General features: G+C 35.3%; 2 protein-coding genes across 3 annotated transcripts in view; both read left to right on the top strand.

The window, feature by feature from the left end:
- Nucleotides 1-595, top strand: part of RPF1 (ribosome production factor 1 homolog) — a 33,055-nt gene extending 32,460 nt beyond the window's left edge. The window contains exon 9 of the mRNA XM_001367175.3: nucleotides 387-595. Within this exon, the coding sequence (XP_001367212.1) occupies nucleotides 387-428 (42 nt within the window). The 3' untranslated portion in view covers nucleotides 429-595. The remainder of the gene's footprint in view (nucleotides 1-386) is intronic.
- A 4,051-nt stretch (nucleotides 596-4,646) lies between these two features.
- Nucleotides 4,647-20,348, top strand: part of SPATA1 (spermatogenesis associated 1) — an 82,184-nt gene continuing 66,482 nt past the window's right edge. For both annotated transcript variants that reach the window (XM_007480608.3, XM_007480605.3), the window contains exons 1-3: nucleotides 4,647-4,807; nucleotides 16,313-16,508; nucleotides 19,068-19,174. In XM_007480608.3, the coding sequence (XP_007480670.1) occupies nucleotides 16,467-16,508; nucleotides 19,068-19,174 (149 nt within the window). In that variant the 5' untranslated portion in view covers nucleotides 4,647-4,807; nucleotides 16,313-16,466. The remainder of the gene's footprint in view (nucleotides 4,808-16,312; nucleotides 16,509-19,067; nucleotides 19,175-20,348) is intronic.

Below are 20,348 nucleotides of genomic sequence, written 5' to 3'. Positions count from 1 at the left end.
AAAGAGGTGAAAAAATTCTCTAATGACCAGTTTCTTTCAAAGATCCTTAAAAATCCTTGTTAGAAATTTGAGCAACATGTACAAGGTGGTAGTAAAGTGTCTTCTTGACAATAAAGTAGTTACACTTGTCTTGGAGCAAAGTTCTGCTATAACAAGAATATTTAAATCACAGCTTAAACTAAACCTAATATTTTACTTAAATATTAACTGAAAGCCCCAAGTAAGGTTCTAATACTATAGACTTTTTTCATATCATATACTATGGATTTTAATAACTTTAATTCTATTTATGTATTTTACATATTCTGTTAAATTTAAACTCTTACTCATGCCTGTTTTTACTTAAAACAACTTTTTTGTTTGTATTTTTTTGTTTGTATTTTTAGCCCCGTGAAATGGACACAAGTAGAAGGAAATTTCATTTATGAAGTATTGAGAAAGCACAATTGGATATCACCTGACCTGAAATGTTTTGAATTTGTCAAGTTATTTTTGACTGAAGACACACTAATTTTTCAGCCACATATTTGTTAATGAACTGATTATTCTTTGAATTCATCCATCTGTTTATCAATAAAAAATGACTTTTGGAGTATGTTCTTGAATATATTCATTTTTTATAACTTTCACCTTATAGTGAGAACTGGGTATAACCAACCTTAAGTCAGCTTGTCTGGTAGAAGAAAATGAATAGTTGTGGAATGGCTGAAAAGCAAATTAGACCAGGGAGGTCCAGAGACTGAGATTTTAGTTAGTATCTCTGGTCACATACCAAGTTACTGAAAGAATCTTTTTCTATCTGTCCGTCAGATAAGATGATAAACTTGGAATCACATTGTCAATGATGTTGGTATGGCGGAGACTAGAAGGGAGAATCTAATGATTCAAAAGAGCATTTCACCACTACAAAAATAATAACTCAAAGGATATCCTGTATTGGATTAAATTAGGGTTTTAACCATACATTGAACTAAATATATCACCCCTGATTCTAGGCTTATCCTAGCATTCTATGAAACCCATTATTAACCCTTAAAGAAACACAGAAATATAATTTTCATCTGAATACTTTATTGTATTCTTGCCAGTGTACAAAACAAAAAATGAAAATTCGGAGAGGTAGACGAGAAAGTCTGACACAAGTTGAAATTTGGATGATTAACTTGGCACATTGTTACACATAGATTAAATTTTTGTGCAGGCTTCAGAATTCTCTCCTTTGAATAGTCACAATTCACATCACAACATCAATTCACATCACAGATCCACATATGAAGACTGGATTCAGAAATCTGAAAGAAAAAAAGTTTACATATAACAGAACAATTAACCTTTAAAGAGGAGCACATTCATTTACTATAACTCCAAAAACAAGCAATCCTAGGACACACCCAAAACACAGGATTCACTAGAACATGGATTCTGGCTCCAGATGTACCTTTCTTGTCTTATGAATTTGTAACAAGTCATGATCAGAGTCTCACCTGTATGATAGAAGGCAAGGACCTCTGAGTTGTAAGAACCAAAAAATGTACCTGTTTACCTATTACCCAGCGATTTGTGAATGGAGCTGGATTTTGGCACAATGTTAAATGCAGAATATGCTACTCTGTAAATAGTAATGGGAAAAAAATCCTTATTAAAAGTATTTTGTTCTAGTACTACACCATCTTATCCAGACATAGTGATTACTTCTTGAATTCATGGTAATTCTACACAAATAGACTTCTGTTTGTATACTTCCAGATTACAAAGAGCTCAATTAGGGAGGGGTACAACTGGAACATGATATTTTCAGGAAGCAACTTCCTGAACACTAAAGATTTAGAATTTCTATAAAGGGTGGACCTGTTAACACTCCTTACACAAGGAAAATTCAAATAGAAGGGAAGGCTGCTTATTTTTCTTCTAGCTAAAACTATTTAACTGTTTCATTGACAATTTTGGTCAATAAATTACTGATCGGTAACGGTGTTCATGGGCTAGTTTTTAGTGTATTCTTAACCAAAGAACATTCGTCTTGAAATAGTAAGATAGCTAAACAGAAGAGAACTTCTAAGTCAAAGTGTAAGTAGATAATACATTACTATAGCAGAGAGAACTGCAGGTAGATACATCTGGGAACTGTTCAACAAAGGAATTAACCTGTTATTTTTTTTAAGGTAACTTACCCTTTCCATGTAGCTTCAGAGCATCTTGCTACAGGAATGAACAGACTTTTTGGGGACGGAAAGGATTAGTACTGGAAGATACCCCAGTCAGTAGGGGATCATTTTGGGCATTTTGCAGGCAAAACTGTTTCAGATCAGCAGCAGCTTGAGAAACCTATTTATAATAGAGAACAAAGTGTATTAGTTGGTGAAAATATTTTAATGAAAGTTTTTATCATCCCTTTACTCAAACAAATAATATTTCTCAACGAGGATAAATGCATCAATTGAAAGCTAGTGTTAGCATATGCTAAGTGATATTACTTCTATTGCTTGTGAACAATACCAATTCAGCCTCTCAGGCTTCCATTAAAGAATCAGATCTCGAAGTTGCTGAATGTTAATATTCTACTCCCGCCACTATCTTTCCACCTTTCCTTTGTTAAATTTTTCTGACTCCTGTAACCTTGAGTCCTTTGAACAAGCCAGCAGAGTAGAAACAGCTGAATGAAGAGAAATGGGTTCAAATCTTACCCTCAAGACTTAACTGTGAATGTCCTTCAGCAAATAATTTGGGATTCTCAGTTTCCTCATAAATAATGAGGCTAATACTTGAGGTAGCAGTGAAATAAGTATGTGAAAATTGATTTGGTAATCTTGAAATACTGCTTCAAGTGTTAGCTATTGTCACTTACTGCTGTCTGGTACTGCGCTACAATCCAGTGGTATAAATGAAACAATTATTAAACAAAGCAATATTATATCCTGAGATGAAGAGCTGGATTATAAACAATAGTTAGAAAATGTTTAATATGTAACAGTAATGCTGATACTTTTTTTTAAGTTTAAAAAAGACATTAATCAGGGACAGATTTATGAAAGAGTGCAATTTGAACTGGGAAAGATTGGTACCATATAAATGGGAGACTCCCAAGGTGGACTGACATGAAGGAGTGTTTCTGACCAGGAAGGGCATAAAAAAGTCAGAGAAGGGGTCTTTGAGCCCACTTCCTTTGTTTTACAGGCAGGGAAACTGAGGCTCAGAAAGGTTAAGTTCTTTGCCCAAGGTCATACAGGTCAAAAACCTCAAAAGTAGAAACATTGGAGTGGACAGCAAAAAAGACGTTTTGGAAACTAGAAAGTGCTCTATACATTGAAGCAATTTATTTTCCTCCCCTAAGCAGACAATTATTTCTCTCCTGTCCCAGGAGGCTGCATTTCTTATTAATTCTTTTCTTTATCTCCCTAATGCCCCTGCCTCCTTTTTCTCCCTCCCACTCCTCCCCACGCACAAACCAAAATTCATAAGGGCGAGTTAATTTCATTTTACTTCTTCCCTAGCAAGAATGGTAGCAAAAAAAAAAAAAGTGGAACTTGTAAAAGATCAGTTCAAGTTTTTCTTCCTGTTCTCAAGAGAAGGAAGAACTTGAAGACCTGAAGAGGGTATAAAAACACTGAATCCAATTAGACAGGGCAACGGGAGCCTCGTAATAGCTTTCTTTTGGGGAAGAGATGTTAACCTGGGTTGGGGGGGGGGGGTTGCAGAGAAGGGGCGGGTCAAGGAAAAAGAAGGGGAAAGCCACATCGAACAGGACAACGCATGGGTATGAGTGTGGAACCTGAGACGGACAAAAAAAGCGTGGGGCAAGACCCAAGAAATCACGAAGCAGTCTTTGTCCCCGTCCCCCTTGCCCCCCGCCCCCAGCCAAACCGGGTGTCACTTCGGGGAGATACTCCCAAGTCCGGGGTTGGGGGAATTGGTCCGGGAGGGTCATTAGCATGACAAGGAGTTGGGGGTCTGGGGAAGAGTACCCTCGAGAAAATTCGGAGGAGCCTCAGACACTTGTTAACTCAAATGTGCCGGAGCCGCCCAAGGGGGCTGGGGTCTCGGGGGGCTAGGGTCTCTAGAGAGACGGGATGTTGAGGTTCGGGATCTTTGAAAGGATGAGGTCTCGGGGTTTGGGCTCTCTGGGGTGCCCGGGATTCGAGGCAGCAGCAGCTCATTTGGGGAGGGGGCTCACCTTCACGCGGTGGAGCCCGGCCTCGAGCCGGAGCTGCTGCACCACTTTCCTCATGGCGACGACGTTGGAGCTGCTGGACATGGCGCAAGGAGCCGGGGTCCGCGGACTACGGTCAGTCAGTGGTGGGTGGTCGGGTCAGGGTGGTCTAACCGACGTCTGCTCAATCTCTCGCTCGCTGGATCTGGCGGCGCGCGGGGCGTGTGGTGCCTATAAGTACCCAAGGGTGTGCGCGCGGGGCGGGGGGACGGGCGGGGGGGGCGTTGGGGGAGGGGGCGGCGCTGCTCGGAACTTTGTTTCTAAGTTTCCGGTGCTCCGCCAAGTACCGCCACCCTCTTAGTACGCATGCGCCGAACCCTCCACCCGCTCCCGCCCCTCCCCGAGTCTTTTCCACTCAGCCCCTCCCTTCTCTGCGGCAGGTCCCCCAGCCAACCTTGTCCCACCCCCTTTCCACTCCCCCTCCCACCGCCTCCGGGAGCTGCGGCGCGCGGCTGCGGGCGGACGGTGGAGGACGGGCGCGCCTCGGGGGCGCGCGCACGTGCGCGCGCGGCTGGCTCGACGCCCCAACCCCCCTCCTCTTCCTCCTCTACGCCTTCCTTGAGAGAGCGAGCGAGCGAGCGACCGGGAGGGAGGGGAGCGGTAAGAGCCTGGGCAGACCCTGACCCCACGGACGAGTGCTCCTATCGGCCCCCCGCAAGTGCCCGACCTGGGGTGGGGGAGGAGTGTGGGGCGCTGGTCCTACCGACTTGGGGGGTTCCTAACCTGGACCGGCGGAGTTGGTGGGCACCTGGCGGGCCCCGAGGCCCGGGGGGACCAAGTGGGCCTTCCTCCAGGACCCCCTGATACTGAAGGAAACTGAGGCACGGGACGGAGGGGTCATTACTCCAGGACCCTATAACACTAGGGGAAATTGAGGCACGTGGACCAAGTGATTATTACTGAACTACTCCCACTGACACCAATGGAAACTGAGGCACAGGGACTAATGGTCATTACTCCAGGACCCTCTGACACCGGAGAAACTGAGGCACAGGGACCAAGTGGTCATCACTCCTGTACTCTTGAGATAAGCAAATTTCAGCTTTCGTTGCTCCCCATACCCTGTTTGACCCAAGAGGAAATTGAGGCTCAGAGACTTAGTGGTCATTAATCTAGTATTCCTTTTGACATAAATGGAAACTGAAGCTCAGGAAGGAATCATCTAGTCCAATGCCCCCCCCCCCCCACCAAACAAACAAACAAAAAAAAAAACCTCTTACCTTCTGTTTTAGAATCAATACTTAAATATTGGTTTCAAGACTGAAGATTGTTTTGGGTATTAAGTGACTTGCCCAGGGTTACACAGCTAGGACTTGACTAATACCCTCTTTTACCACACGGGAAACCCAAGCAGAGAGAGTATCCAATTATTACTACAATATCCTATTTTTCACAAAAGTTGAACAAGGCCCAGAATATGTAGCAGAGGACAGATTCAGACTCAGGTCTGCTGCTTCCCCTTAGCCCTCCCATTCCCAAATCTGAAGAGAAAGAAGTGATTTAAGAAGTCATCTGGATCTGTGGCATCAAACATCAAAATAGAAATGGGATCCCTAAATCTTTAGTAAGGATCCCTGTAATTGCATAGTGATTTATAAAACCACACATTCACATTATCTATGTTTTATTGAAGTTTTATTTTGCTAAGTATTTCCAAATTACATTTTAATATGAGAATTTTGTGGGCTGTAATTTTGACACTTGTTCTAGGCCTACCCTCTCATTTTCCATATGGAGAAACTAGGCCTGAAATTAAATGGTAGAGGTTAGATTCAAGTTGCCAACAAACATTTATTAAGCTCTTTCTATGTGCCAAGTGTGCTAAATGTTAGGGATACAGAGAATCATAAAAACACAGTCTCCTCTCTCCAGCTCACATTTGAAACCACCAAGTAGATACAAGATAATGTTCAGAATATATGAAAGACACTTTGAGGGGAAGGCATTGGCACTTGGGGAGGCTTAGTAAAGGCTTTTTGGAGCAAAGTGGAATTTGAGCTTAGTCTTGAAGAAAGGAAAACTAAGAGTTGGAGGTGAAAGAGTAGAGCATTGCAGAAGTGGAAGACAGGAAGTACAAAGGCCCAGAAATTTGAATCTTCTGAGACCCAGAAAATAAGTAGTAGAGTTCATATTCAAATTCAGGCCCAATACTTGAGCTGTTGTTCAGTGCTACCAAACAGACAGTCCAGACTTCCTGGGCTTTCAGAGAATGTAAGGGATATTATACTTACTTTACACATTGGGAAAAAGGTCCACAGAGGCCAAATTCATTTGCCCAAGATCTTAGAGGTTGGTTGGTTGGTTTTTTAATTCATAGATAATTTATTTTCCCAGTTACATGAAATAATTTTCAACATATATTTTCCAAAATTATAAGAAGCAAACTGTTTTCTTTCCTCCCTTCTCTCCTTCAGCTTGGAGATGGTAAGCAATTTGATCTGGGCCATACATGTATTATCATACAAAACATACTTCCATATGGGTCATTGTAAGAGAATACTCATACAAAACCAAAACCCCAAAATAAAACCATAAATACACTGATGTGAAATATAGTATACTTTGATTCATACCAATTTGACTCAACAGTTCTTTCTCTGAAAGTGGATAGCATAAGTCTTTCAGAATTGTCCCCGATCACTGTATTGCCGAGTATACCCAAGTCTTTACAGTTGATCATCAGACAATTTTGCTGTTACTGTGTACAATGTTCTCCCAGTTCTGTTTAGTTTATGCAGATCCTTCCAGGTTTTTCTAAAATCATCTTGCAACACATTTCTTATAACATGGTATTCCATGACCAACTTATACCATAGTTTGTTCAGCCATTTCCCCAATTGATGGACAATTTTTAATTCTTTGCCACCACAAAAACTGTTGCTATAAATATTTTTGTTCAAGTAGGTCCTTTCCCCTTTTTTATTATCTCTTTGGGGTAGACCCAGTAGTGGTATTACAGGATCAAAGGTAGGCACAGTTGTATAACCCATAGGGCATAATTCCAAATTTCCCTCCAAAGTGGTTGGATCAGTTCATAACTTAGTTAATGATGCATTAGTGTCCCAATTTTGCCACATTCCCTCCAACTTTCCTTTACTCTCATATTGGCCAATCTGATAGGGATGCATAAAACTCGGAAATGATTTAATTTGCATTTCTCTATTCAATAGTGATTTAGAACAATTTTTCATATGATTATTGATAGCTTTGATTTCTTCATATGAAAATTGCTTGTTCATATCCTTTGATCATTTGTTAATTGGAGAATATATACTTGTATTGACTTATTTCTCTATAAATTTGAGAAACTAGACCTTTAATTGAGAAATTTAAAAAAATCCCAGTTTATTTCCCTTCCAATCTTGGTTTATTAGTTTTGTTTTGCACAAAAGCCTTTAAATTTAATTTAATCAAAATTATTCATTTTACATTTTATAATACTTTCTGTCTCTTGTTTGGTCATAAATTCTTCCCTTCTCCATAGATCTGCCAGATAAACTATCCTATTTCCCCTAATTCACTTATGGTATCATTCTTTATATCTAAATTACATACCCATTTTGGCCTTATCTTGATATAGGAGTGTGAGATATTGGTCTATATCTAGTTTCTGCCATCCTATTTTCCACTTTTTCTAGCAGGTTTTGTTAAATAGTGAATGCTTATTCCCAAAATGAGGGTCTTTGGGTTTATCAAATACTAAGTTGTGAAGATCATTTACTTTCCTGTATATTGTGTATCTAATACATTCCATTGATCTATCTATTTCTTAGCCAGTACCAGACTGTTTTGATGATTACTGCTTTGTAGTACAGTTTGAGATATGGTACTGGTAAGCCATCTTTCTTGACTTTTTTTTTTCATTAATTCCCTTGATATTCTTGACCTTCTGTTCTTCTAGATGAATTTTGTTATTATTTTTCCTAGTTTTATAAAATAATGATGTGGTAGTTTGATTGGTATGGCACTGAATGAGTAAATTAATTTAGATAGAATTGTCATTTTTGCTATATTAGCTTGGCCTACCCATGAGCAATTAATATTTTTCCAATTGTTTAGATCTGACTTTATATGAAAAGTGTTTTGTAATTGTATTCATATGATTTCTGGGTTTGTCTTGCCAAGTAGATTCCCAGGTATTTTGTATTGTCTAGAGTTATTTTAAATGGAATTTTTCTTTCTATGTCTTGCTGTTGAACTTTGTTGGTAACGTGTAGAAATGATGATCAATATGGATTTATTTTGTATACTACAACTTTACTAGAGTTATTAATTATTTTAACTAGTTTTTTTAGTTAAATCTAGATTTTCTAATGCCTATGTTAGTTGAACCCCTCTACCCAAATGACCAGTCTATTTGGTTCTCACCTCCTTTTCTTAACAACATAATGGACAAGTGGGTATTGAACTGGAGCTTGGAGATTTGCAAGGATGAGCATCTCATTCTCTCCCCAAGGGCTGTCATTCTATTTCTGGAAAACATTGATTAGGATGTTTTTCCTTACATCAAGTTTAATCTTACACTTTGTAGATTCTACCTGGATCTCCCAGTTCTTTTCTGTTTGATCAAACATAACACATTTAATGCCTTTTCCTCATAACAACACTTCACAAATTTGAAAACAGCTTTTATATTCAGCCAAAGTCTTCTCTCCAAGCTAAACACCTCCAGTTTCTTCACCTAACCCTCTGGATGGCCTGACTTACAGGATTCACCATCTGTGTCACTTGTCCAACTTGTCAGTGTCTTTTCTACAGGCCCAGATTCCCCTCTTCTTTCTGACTATTAAAATTCTTACAATGGCTAGAAGAATTAATGACATTCATTTGTAACTCTTAAGATAATGGGGAATAATTAACTGGATCTTCTTTTCCCAAATGTAGTGTCTGTCTCTTAGCTCTTTGAATTCTTTTCTGTTAGATTTCCAGAAAATGAGATGCCTAACAATTGTTTTTGCATACATTGTTCTATGGCTCTTTTGATATTTGTGTGTGGGAAGAAGTGATTTGTAGTGCATTTTTCACTAATTATATTTTTCATTGACTTTTTTTCCCTCCCTTTGAATATTTTTGATTATTTGTATTTAAGCTACTCAACTGCCAATAGTAATGGAGACTGTGGTGGTTTAGAAAGAACACTGGACTTGGAAGGCTGGAAACCTGGGTTTTAATACTGACTGTGCCATAAACTTATAATGTGTCTTATTTCACTTGTATGGTTCTCAGTTTCTTCATTTGTAAAATGAAAATAGTTTAACATGTGATCTGAAATATTTATCCTGGAAATTAGCTAGCAAATTTGCCCTTTATCAGTAAGATTGCTTTTTTTTTTAAAACAATATTTTATTTGGTCATTTCAAAACATTATTCATTGGAAACAAAGATCATTTTCTTTTCCTCCCCCCTCTCCCATAGCCGACACACCATTACACTGGGTTTCACTTGTGTTCTTGATTTGAACCCATTTCCATGTTGTTGGTATTTGCATTAGAGTGTTCATTTAAGATTGCTTTTTTAAATGGTCAGACTGTGGGTGATATTTAGACCCACTTGACCTTGTAAAAATACATTCTTTCATAAAACTCCTGAAATCTTAAGTTCAAAAAATTCATATATATGTATTTCTGATTTGTGGTTCATTACTGTAAAATGCTTATCCTCTTGGTTTATATTCAGTTTGCCATATTACAGCTCAATATCCAAATCTAGCCTTTAGCCTGTTTTTGTACCCCTTGGAGCTAAGAATATTTTTTACATTTTAAAATACAATAAAATTTTGTTTAAAAGCATAAAAACTATTCTTATTTGTAGGTATGCAAAAACTGGCAGCTAGCTAGGTTTGATCTGCAAATCATAGCTTTTCCAATCCATGGTCTCTATCTCATATGTTCTTAACCAGAAGTTCACAATTTAAAGTAGATAGATTTCAAGGAGTCTATAAGCTATAAGAGGGAAAAAAATACATCTTTTTTAAAATTTATTTTTATTTTATTTTTTCCCAATTACACGTAAAATGAGTTTCCAATATTTTTCAAAGAATATTGAATCAAATTATCTTCCTCTCCCCCCAATCTTCCACCCTGTCCTTGAGGTAGATAGGAATCTCATATAGATTTTACATGTGCAATCAAATAAAACATTTTTGCATATTAATCCTTTTGTGGAAGGAAACTCAAATAGAAAAAAATTTAATAAAGTAAAAAAAAATTGCTTTGGATCTGGATTCTGACTCAGTTCTTTTTTTTTCTGGAAGTAGATGGCATTTTTTATCATAAGTCCTTTGGAATAAAAAAATTACATCTTTATTTCAATGAAATTAGTTTTTTAAATAACCTCATATTTTATTTTATGCTAACATTAATCTGTGAAGGAGTTCATAGGTTTCAAAAGATTGCCAGAAGATCAGGAAGAGATCCTTGACAAAACAGGTCAGAACCTCTGGATTAAGTTTTCAGTAAGATAGGCCTGGTTAAGCTAACTCCACAAACTGAACTCTACCAAAGCTTCCATTTTCTCCAAGGAAAAATATAGATTACTATATAGAATATACCTGAATATCCTTTAGGATAATCTAACCCTAAGTTTACCCTAGAATTATATATATGAGTAGTTAAATATTTTAAGTATAGTTAGTTGAAAAATGGATGTATGATTTGGTTCTTGGTGTATTTAACATGAATTTAGAAGTCCCTGAAATATTACTTCCTAATCACAATTTTACAGAACTATAAATTTATTGTCTTACTTTAATCCATGTTTTGTATAAAGTCATAGCAATAGTAGTTTATATTTTATCGCCCTTTCCAATCATGATAACATGATTAGACTTCTTATTAGACCTATATATATTAAAGGGATAAAAGCACCATGAAGTAAAACAGATTTGTGAAACAAAAGTTCCTTTTCATAATGAAAATATTTTCCTAGAAATTACTCACAAATCTAATATGAATAGCTACAGGGTTCACCACCTCTAGATTGCCATACTGACATAATTTTACTTATAGTCATATAGTGATAATGACATTGGGACCATAACTCAGTAGCATAGAAATTGGTGCCAAATTGGCCCATCTTGGACTGTGATCAAGGAGATTGGTTATAGGACTTCATTTTAATATATATAATTTAACATAATATAATATAACATAATAATATATAATAACATAATATACCATGAAACTCCAGCATAACATCATAACATAACTTCATTGGCATTTTGAGCTTACTACATGAATGTGAATGAGTAAAAACTAATAAAACATTTATTAAGTGCTTATTGATACAAAGCTTTGTGCTGCATTGAGCATAGAATTAGAAAGATAAACCTTCTTTCAAAGAATTCACATTCTAATGAGGAATTCCCTTGTTTTTTAGACTGGAGTGACATAGATATTAAGCTTCATGCTTTATGTCATCTTCACTGTTGAAATCATATTTGTTTCTGATACTGAACCATTCATCAGGGCCAGGGACTTTGGTGGGAAGCATGTTCTTTTCTATGGCTTTATAAGCTGTGACTATAAACTTTGTAGGAGTAGTTGCCAGCTATATTTCCTTCACAGGAGTTGCTTCCCAGGATGATGACTATAAGGGCTGAGTTATAAGCAGTATGCTAAATGGTTGGGGCTGCTGTTACAAAGGGCCCTTGCGCCTATATGTAGATTTGGTATTTCATTTTCAGTGAATGAAATATCACTTAGCAGCGGAAGACTTTAGGTGAGACTTTCGCTTTAATTATTATTGTCATTGATTTTTTAAAAAACTCTCTATATCTTAGTATTTATAGTATCTTCTGAAAAATATAGTGCATCTTTTTATCTCTTTTGCAATGGGATCTTAGATATTATTCTATGTGCATCCACAGAGCAGTGAATCAGAAAGACTGTGGTTCTTTCTCTGAAGGTGTATAAAGGATGTAACCCTTGTCCATGGAATGGAGTTAAGTATTCTTTTCATCCCATTCCTGCATATAAACTCATGTAGTGAAAATAGCTAATTATGCTATCATTGTTAGTTGTAAGTTCCAGAATGGGAATTATAAAAGATAGGATGAGATTTGTTGGTTATTCTTTCTGATATGGTTTGTTCCAAAAACTGAATCAACTTTATTTCATAATCTTTTTGGTCCTTAACTTATTTTGTTTTTGTTGATGCCCAATGCATTTTGCATTTGACATGAACTGTTTCTGAGTTCTTCTACTTCTATTAACAAATGCTGAGTGCCTTGTATGTAACCATCAGGCACTCAAACACTTGTTGATATAAACTGATTAAAATAATGATAATATATAATTTTATATAGTGTAGATTTTTGTTAGTACATTTTGTAACTTCCCTGTGTTTTAGGGTTTTAAATTTGTCATAGTTTTGAATGCGAACATTCTTAGGAGTGTTACGGTCTTTTTTTAATTAAAAGTTTTTTTTATTTTTTATAGATTATTTTTTGATATATTTTTTAATGATTGTTTTTTGACATTTTGTGATCCATGTTCTCTTCTTTTCATTCCTGTCCCTCTACTTCCACAAGATGACAGGTGATATGATACAAGTTGAACATGTATTATTACATAATACATATTTCCATGTTCATCATGTTGTGAAAGAAGACATATTTCATTTACACTAGAGAAAAATTCTTGGAGCAAATAAAGTGAAGAATGGCACATTTCAACCTGTGGTTAGACTTATCAATTCCTTCTGTTGTAGTGTATAGCCTTTTTTGTCTTAAGTCCCTTAGAGTTGTCCTAGATCTTTGCATTGCTGATAAAACTTAAATCATTCACAAATGATCATCATACTTTATTACTGTTACTGTGTACAACATTCTCCTGGCTCTACTCACTTCACTTTGTATCACTTCATGTCTTTCCAGGTTTTTTTAGTGATCATGTTTGTCTTTTCTTATAGCAAAGTAGTACTCGATTATGATCAGATACTACAACTTGTTCACCCATTCCCCAGTTGACATCCCTTCAGTTTCCAATTCTTTGTCACTACAAAAAGAGTGGCTATAAATATTTTTGTACAAGTAAGTCCTTTGGGATATAGGGCTAATAATTAGTAGTGTTGCTAGGTCAAAGGACAAGCTGTACTCCAGAATAACTAAATCAGTTCATAGTTCCACCAGAAGTGTATTAGTGTCCCTATTTTTCCACATCTCCAAAATTTATTATTTTCCTTTTCCATATTAGCCAGTGTGGTAGATGCTAGGTGGTACTTCTGAGTTGTTTTAATTTGCATTTTTTGCTAATAACAATTTGGAACATTTTTTCAAATGACTAATTTTAATTTCTTCATCTGAGAATTCCTGTTCATATTCTGTGACCATTTGCCAATTGGAGCATGTTTTGCATTCTTACAAATTAATTCAGTTCTGTACATATTTGAGTAATGAGGCCTTTGTCAGAGATACTTGCATTCAAGATTTTTTTCCCCAGCTTATTGTTTCCCTTCTAATCTTGGTTGCATTGATTTAGTTTGTGCAAAACTTTTTAAATTTAATGTAGTCAGAGTTATCTATTCTTTAGCTTATAATGTTCTGTATTATTTGGACATAAATTCTTCCCTTATTCACAAGTCTGACAGGTAAACTATTCTATGCTCCTCTAATTTGTTTATGGTTTCACTTTTTATTTCTAAGTCATATATCCATTTTGACTTTAATTTGGTATGTGGTGTGAAATGTTGGTCTGTACCTGGTTTCTGCCATACTGTTTTCCAGTTTTCTTAGAATAGTGAGGGAATGTTATATTCATTTAAGGATTATGGTGGAAGGACAGTGTGGACAGTATAACTGTCCTCACATATTCGAAGGGTACAGAGAGCTATGGACTTGGACTTTAGGATAGAACTCTGAATACTGCCTCTGCTACCTGTTAACTGAATAGCCTTGGGCAAACTTACCTCATAGGCTTGTTTAAAAAAGTCAATGATCAATGACCCATGTAAAACCCAGTGGAACTGCGCATCAGCTACAGGAGGGGTATGGGTAGAGGGGAGGGAAAGAACATAAATCATGTAACCATGGGAAAATATTCTAAATTAATTAAATAAAATTTTCCAAAAAAAAAATCAATGACAATGTATGAAAAGTGCAGTGCATACATTAAAGTGCCACCATAAACGTGAACTATTAGTAGAAGTAATTAGTAGAAGTTGCATTAAAAAATTTTTTTATTAACAAGTATTTCTTTTCCTCCTACTTCTCTCACCCTCAGGAGAAAAACAAAAACAGAAAATCTTTTGAAATTTTTCACTTTTACATAATTATGAATTGCTATTTTGGCTTACTTTATCAGTTCACACAATGTCCCACTCTTGCCCCTGACCTACCTGAAAACTAAGAAATCTATTTTCAGGCTCTGGACAGTTCCCAGGGTTATTTTTCATGTATGTATTTATATCGTTTGATTGTATTTATTTGCAAAATGTCTCCCCTATTAGATTGTGATCTCCTTATGAACATGGAATATTTTTTACCTTTCTTTATCCCAGAGCTTATCATAGTGTTTAGCATTTAATACACTGCTTATTATTGTTTGTCACTTGACAGAAGTCTTCCCAGGTTTCTCTGAAACTGTATATTTCATTATTTCCATTACATGTATATACCATACTTTATTCATTCCCTTATTAATGGATATTCACTTAGTTTTCACTAAAAGTGCTGCTTTATATTAAAATATATAGTATATATTCTATATTTACATATATCATCTACATTTACATATTGGTTGTTTTCCTCCTTTTTCCTACTCATTGAAATATAGACTGAATAGTGGTTTTGCTATTTAAAAGGTCTATATAGATTATTAATTTGTAGGGGAACTTTCCTTAACTGCTTTCTTAGGATTGTTATAGTACAGTACCTGTTTTCCTGTACTTTCTCTAACATTTGTTATTTTTGAATTGCATTTTGAGCTTTAACAAAGAAAGTTGATTTGATTCACAAAATGATTTGTCATATAAGACTTTTGTGTGAATCAAATCATATTACATTTGATTTGTATAATCACTCAGTTTGTATAATACCCCAAGAAAGTAATCATTACCATCCTTAAAATGGAATTTCCTAAAGTCATGCCCTACTCCAAGGTTGTAGCAATATTAAGTAGAACTTAAATAACTTCCCTAATGTAATATGAGCATTTCAAAGTATGTAATATCACTTCTTAGAATTATCCATTATGATATCTTTATCATCAATAAGAAACTGCCTTAATATAGCACTACTTAACTCTCTTCCTGGATGATTTGAGTATAAATTAATGAGGTTCTTATACCCTGATAAAATTCAGGGTTACTAGTTTCATCTAAAATATTTACTTTTCTATGTTGATGTAAATAAATCTATGCCTGGAAAGAAATGCATGTGCTGAGATTTTGATAATATCACTCCAAGATAGTTCTCTGTACAAACTTAATTCTTCTACTAACAAAATCTATTTTGAGTCAAATATCACACATTTTCATTTGTTTGAAGAAAACTAGGGTAGATGAATTTCTCTGAATGTTAAATCAATTCTTGATCATGCCCTGATAAAGAAAATTTTGTACTTTTAATATATTAAAATATTTGTAATTTTAAATGAACTATCAAATCTTTTTTCTTAAGGTTTTATTTTATAGTAACTTTACTAATATTTTTTGTTTTAAATTTCCCTCTATATCTTTCCCATTTGCCCATTCCACAGAGCCATCCCATTTAACTCATATAACAGACTTTTTAAGGGAAAAAAAGAGAAAGAAAAGAAAAATTAGTAAAATTAGTCTATATATTGAAAAAATATAATAATATATGCAATATTCCCCCATTTGTAGACTTCCCCTCCAACCTCTAAAAAGAAATGGACAATGAATGTCTTCTCCTTTGTCTTCTTTAGGATCAAGCTTATTCCTTCTAATTTAGAAACACTCATTTTTGGATGTTTTGTCATTATCTTTCCATTTACATTGTTATAGTTATTGTGTATATAATTTTCTTGACTGTTTACTTTGTATTATTTCATGTAAGTTTTTTACATGCTTCTATGTATTTATAGATGTGTCTATATATAGATATGTCATATATATCATTTCTTAAAGGTTTTTTTTTCTTTTTAGCTGGCATTTACATGACTTGAAGACAAAAGATGAATGGAATGCTATCATTAAGTCACCTAGAGGATTTAGTGACCCTTATCATTAAGTAATGCTTAAATGAAAAAGAAGACCACCAAGAAGCAATTAAAAGCAATTGTTACTTACTCAGGCATCAATGACTACGTCATTCAATAGAAGTCGACCTTCTTCATCAGAGGTAAAAAAATTATTTTTATATGAAAAACCTTTGAAACTTGGTTGTCAGCACTTTTCTAAATTAGAATTTATGAAAGACAAGTGCAAATTATGTAAAAAGGTTTTGTAATAATTTATCACTGAAAATTTGGTATTATTCATTTACATTATAAAATTGCTTCTGAGCCACAAAGATGTATGGATTAACAATAGTTTCTTTGAAGTGGTTTACCCATTCATTTATAGAGCATATTATAAATAATAAGGCCCAAACACTTATTTTTAATTGGCCACCATATATCATCAAAAGTGTTAAGCAATTTACTTAATTTTGAAATAGTATTGGGGTCATATCTATTTCACTTACTATGATTTTATCTTATATATATTGATAATTAACATAATATTAGGAAAATGTTAAATTATGTACAAATAAAAATTTTAAGGGTTTCAAAAGTTTTAGTACTTAAGTAATAGTTTTTTAATATTCTGATTTTCATTGTGTGGCATATGGCAATCTTACTATTAGAGTTGTCTTTTTTAAAAGAATGATTATTTTGTTTTGATTGTAGTAATTTTAATATTCTATATGTTTTTAGGAAAGCATATATATAATGTAACAAAAAAAGATAGAAATCCAAATATAAGTAGCAGTATGAATAGGCACTGCCTAACTTTTAAATGCCATTTTTGATGTTTTAGGGATGAAAATGGGCCCTTCAAGTGACAAGAGAGCAAAAATTATCCCTTAAGCTATTTTTTGATGCCCTTTTTCTATACAACCCTTTTCCTGTGTACCTTTTTCCCCCATATTCAAAACCAAGTGTTACAAGGGAATCACTTTAAAAGACTGATATATATTAATTTAAGGTCGCCAAGGAATCAGCTATGTAATTCCTAAATGAAAAACTCAAGTCAGCCGTCAGCCTTTTTTGGAGTTTAATTACAATAGGAGTAAGAAAGGAATTAGAGATAGAGAGAGAGAAAAAGGGAGAGAAGGGAATAAGGCTTAAATACCCCTTCTGTTTAGGCTGGGCCAAAAGGCCCAAGCCCTTAGATAGCTGGGGCAAAGAAAAGAGATCAGTCCCTATTACTCACGTGTCCAAAATGGAGAAACAGTCTCAGAGGCCCCCACCTTCAGCTTCCTTCAGAGCAAGCCTTCTCAGAGCCACTGCAATCACCCCGACCAAACTCTCCACAACTCCCTCAGTCTTCAGACCCCCTATCTTTAAGGAAACCCTCCAAGTTGCTTCCCCTCAGTCCTCACATCTACCAATCACTGTTCATCAATTTCCCTGTCAATGGAGGCTCTAGCTTAACCCAGGACCGCCCAGAGGTTTCTGGCTTTTGCACATGTCTGTTGAAGGTCATAATTTCAAATGATTAAATCTTTACTCCTTTGCTACAGCCCTTTCTAAATCCTGTTAACTTGAGTAGGGTAGAGATTGGAATAATTAAATTTTGATCTAGGCTGCAGCCCTTACTCAATCCTATTAGGACTGAATAGGGTGGAGATTTATTCCAAGTATCTCCATTGTATCAATTCTAAAATCAATCAAGACTCAAAGAAATTCCTGTTCTATGCTTAAGCATAGGTCAAAGTCCTTTCCATTGTTCAGCAAAGGGTTTCTGTCCTAAAGTAATCTTAAGAAGGGAAGAGAAAGAACCTCCCATGCCAATGGGGTTCCCATTCCAATAGACTATCAGTAAGAAATTTTCCAAGTATGAAATATCCCAATGGTGAAATTTCCAACATTTATAAGTCTAAGGAAATTTGAGGTTTACACAAGGGTGACAAAAGTTTGTGGAACTATTCAATTCATTTTGTTTCTTGGGTGACTGAAGGTAAAGAAGGAATATTTATCAGTAATTTCAGATCAGGGAACCCATTTGACCATAGAAACAAAGTCATAAAGGTGGCTTAGATTCCCAAACCAACCTAGTCCTCTAGGGCAAACTTTTTTTATGTCTTCTACCCTTTGGCAATCTGGTAATACCTATGAATTTCTCAAAACCATGTTATAAATGCATAAAAGGAAATTCTTAGGATTGCAAAGGAGACTAATTACATTCAAATATAGTAATCAAGATAATACTTTTTAATTTACATGCCCTATGAAATCTATCCATTCTCCCATTGGGAGTCCACAAATCCAAGGTTTACTACTATACTCTAGAGCTTTTTCAGCCCATTACATAGTCAAACTATTATTCAAGCTATTGTTTAGGTTAAATTAACTTTTGTGTATAGATATGTAAGCCCAACTACTGTCTTTAACATTGCTTATTTGAATAAATATATTTCAATTTTTGCATCAAGAAACTTAATGAATTTTCCTAGCATAAACCATTTGAGAGTTGGAGATTGTTTTTACTGTTTGTAGTTAAAAAATACCTTTACAATTTTAAATTTCCATTTAGCTCAAGAGATATACATGTTTGGCAAATTATATATTTATGTCAAATCTTTTGATTAAACTCATTTTTAACATTGATACTTGTTTTATTTCAATGTAATTTCAAGTGTTATTTCAAGTACTCAAAATACCTTTATCTGACAGACTGTTCTCAATTTATTCAGTTGGTGGAACTTCATGTTTTTTATGTCCCTGAAGGATCATGGAACTATAAGCTAAATACTATTTCAGTAGAAGTTGTCAGTAAATTTATTTCAGCTGGATTTATAAGGCAAGTATTTTTAAAGTCACATAGAAATATATTCAATGAAGAATCCTTTTTGTCCCTTCTGTTCCCTTCCCTTCCCTTTCCTAAAATTTTCTTCTCTAAAATTTCCTTCAGGTAAGAATGGTAAGGAGCCATATCCTGCCATGAATTGGACCTAGGCCCTGGCTTAACTGCATATTAAATTAGGGAAGTGGTGTTCTTCTTGACATAGTGCTACAACCTAGAGAATAAATTTCTCTTGATGGACTGCTGTGGTTAAACACTTAGAAGATTAATTATCTGCAAACAAGAGCTGTGAACAATGATCAACCAATTTATTTTTTTCAATTCTTTAAATATTAATTTATTATATTAGGCACAGGGTACTATGCTAGGCATTAAGGACACAAACAATATTCCTTTGCCTTCACAAGCTTTCATTTTACCAGTCAGTGTATCTCACTCACAGAAAGGTAGAAAACCAGTTAATTTGAGGAGGCATAGCACCAAGAAGTGGAAGGAAATAAAGATGGCTGGTGCTGAGGCCAACGTTCCTGGACTAGTCTGTGAAAAGAGATACAGATTCTGAAAGATGGAGATGAAGGAGTAAGACTTCCTGCCCAGGCCTGTTGGAGTCAATCTATGAAAAGTAATCAAGACAGGGAAAGATAATCCTTGGATCTATAACATTCTTTTATTTTTCACTGGCTGATTTTCGGGTGCTGTCCTCATTATACATATTTAGTTTATTTTTTAAATTGCCTGCAGAACAAGAAAATGAAGCAGATATGTGATTTCCCAATATTGGAAAGGACTATTCTATTATTAGAGCAACAGTTTTTTTTTTTATTTTTAAGAGTTGTGATATTCTTTATTTTTTTATTTTAAGATATTTTTCCACGTTTACATGATTCATTTTTTTCCCCTCCCCTCTTCCCTCCCTTCTCCAGGTTGTTCAAATGTTATGTGATATTCTTTAGGCTGCAACTAACAAAGTAGTGACAAGTGAAGTTTATCGTTAGCACTTATATTAGGACCTATTGAGCCTTCTCTTGTCTCTTTATCCCAACTAAAGCTGAGTTCCTGACCTCTAAGTAGACTAAGGATGAGTCAACTGTACCTGGTGTTAGACCTGGAATAGTGATAGGAACAATGCACTTTAGATCATGGAGGAAATTCTGTGAAACAAAGTTCTGAA

Source organism: Monodelphis domestica, chromosome 2, assembly GCF_027887165.1.
Source record: "Monodelphis domestica isolate mMonDom1 chromosome 2, mMonDom1.pri, whole genome shotgun sequence".
NCBI lineage: Eukaryota > Metazoa > Chordata > Mammalia > Didelphimorphia > Didelphidae > Monodelphis > Monodelphis domestica.
The sequence above is the reverse complement of the archived record's forward strand: the minus strand, read 5'-3'. Positions and strand labels throughout refer to the sequence as shown.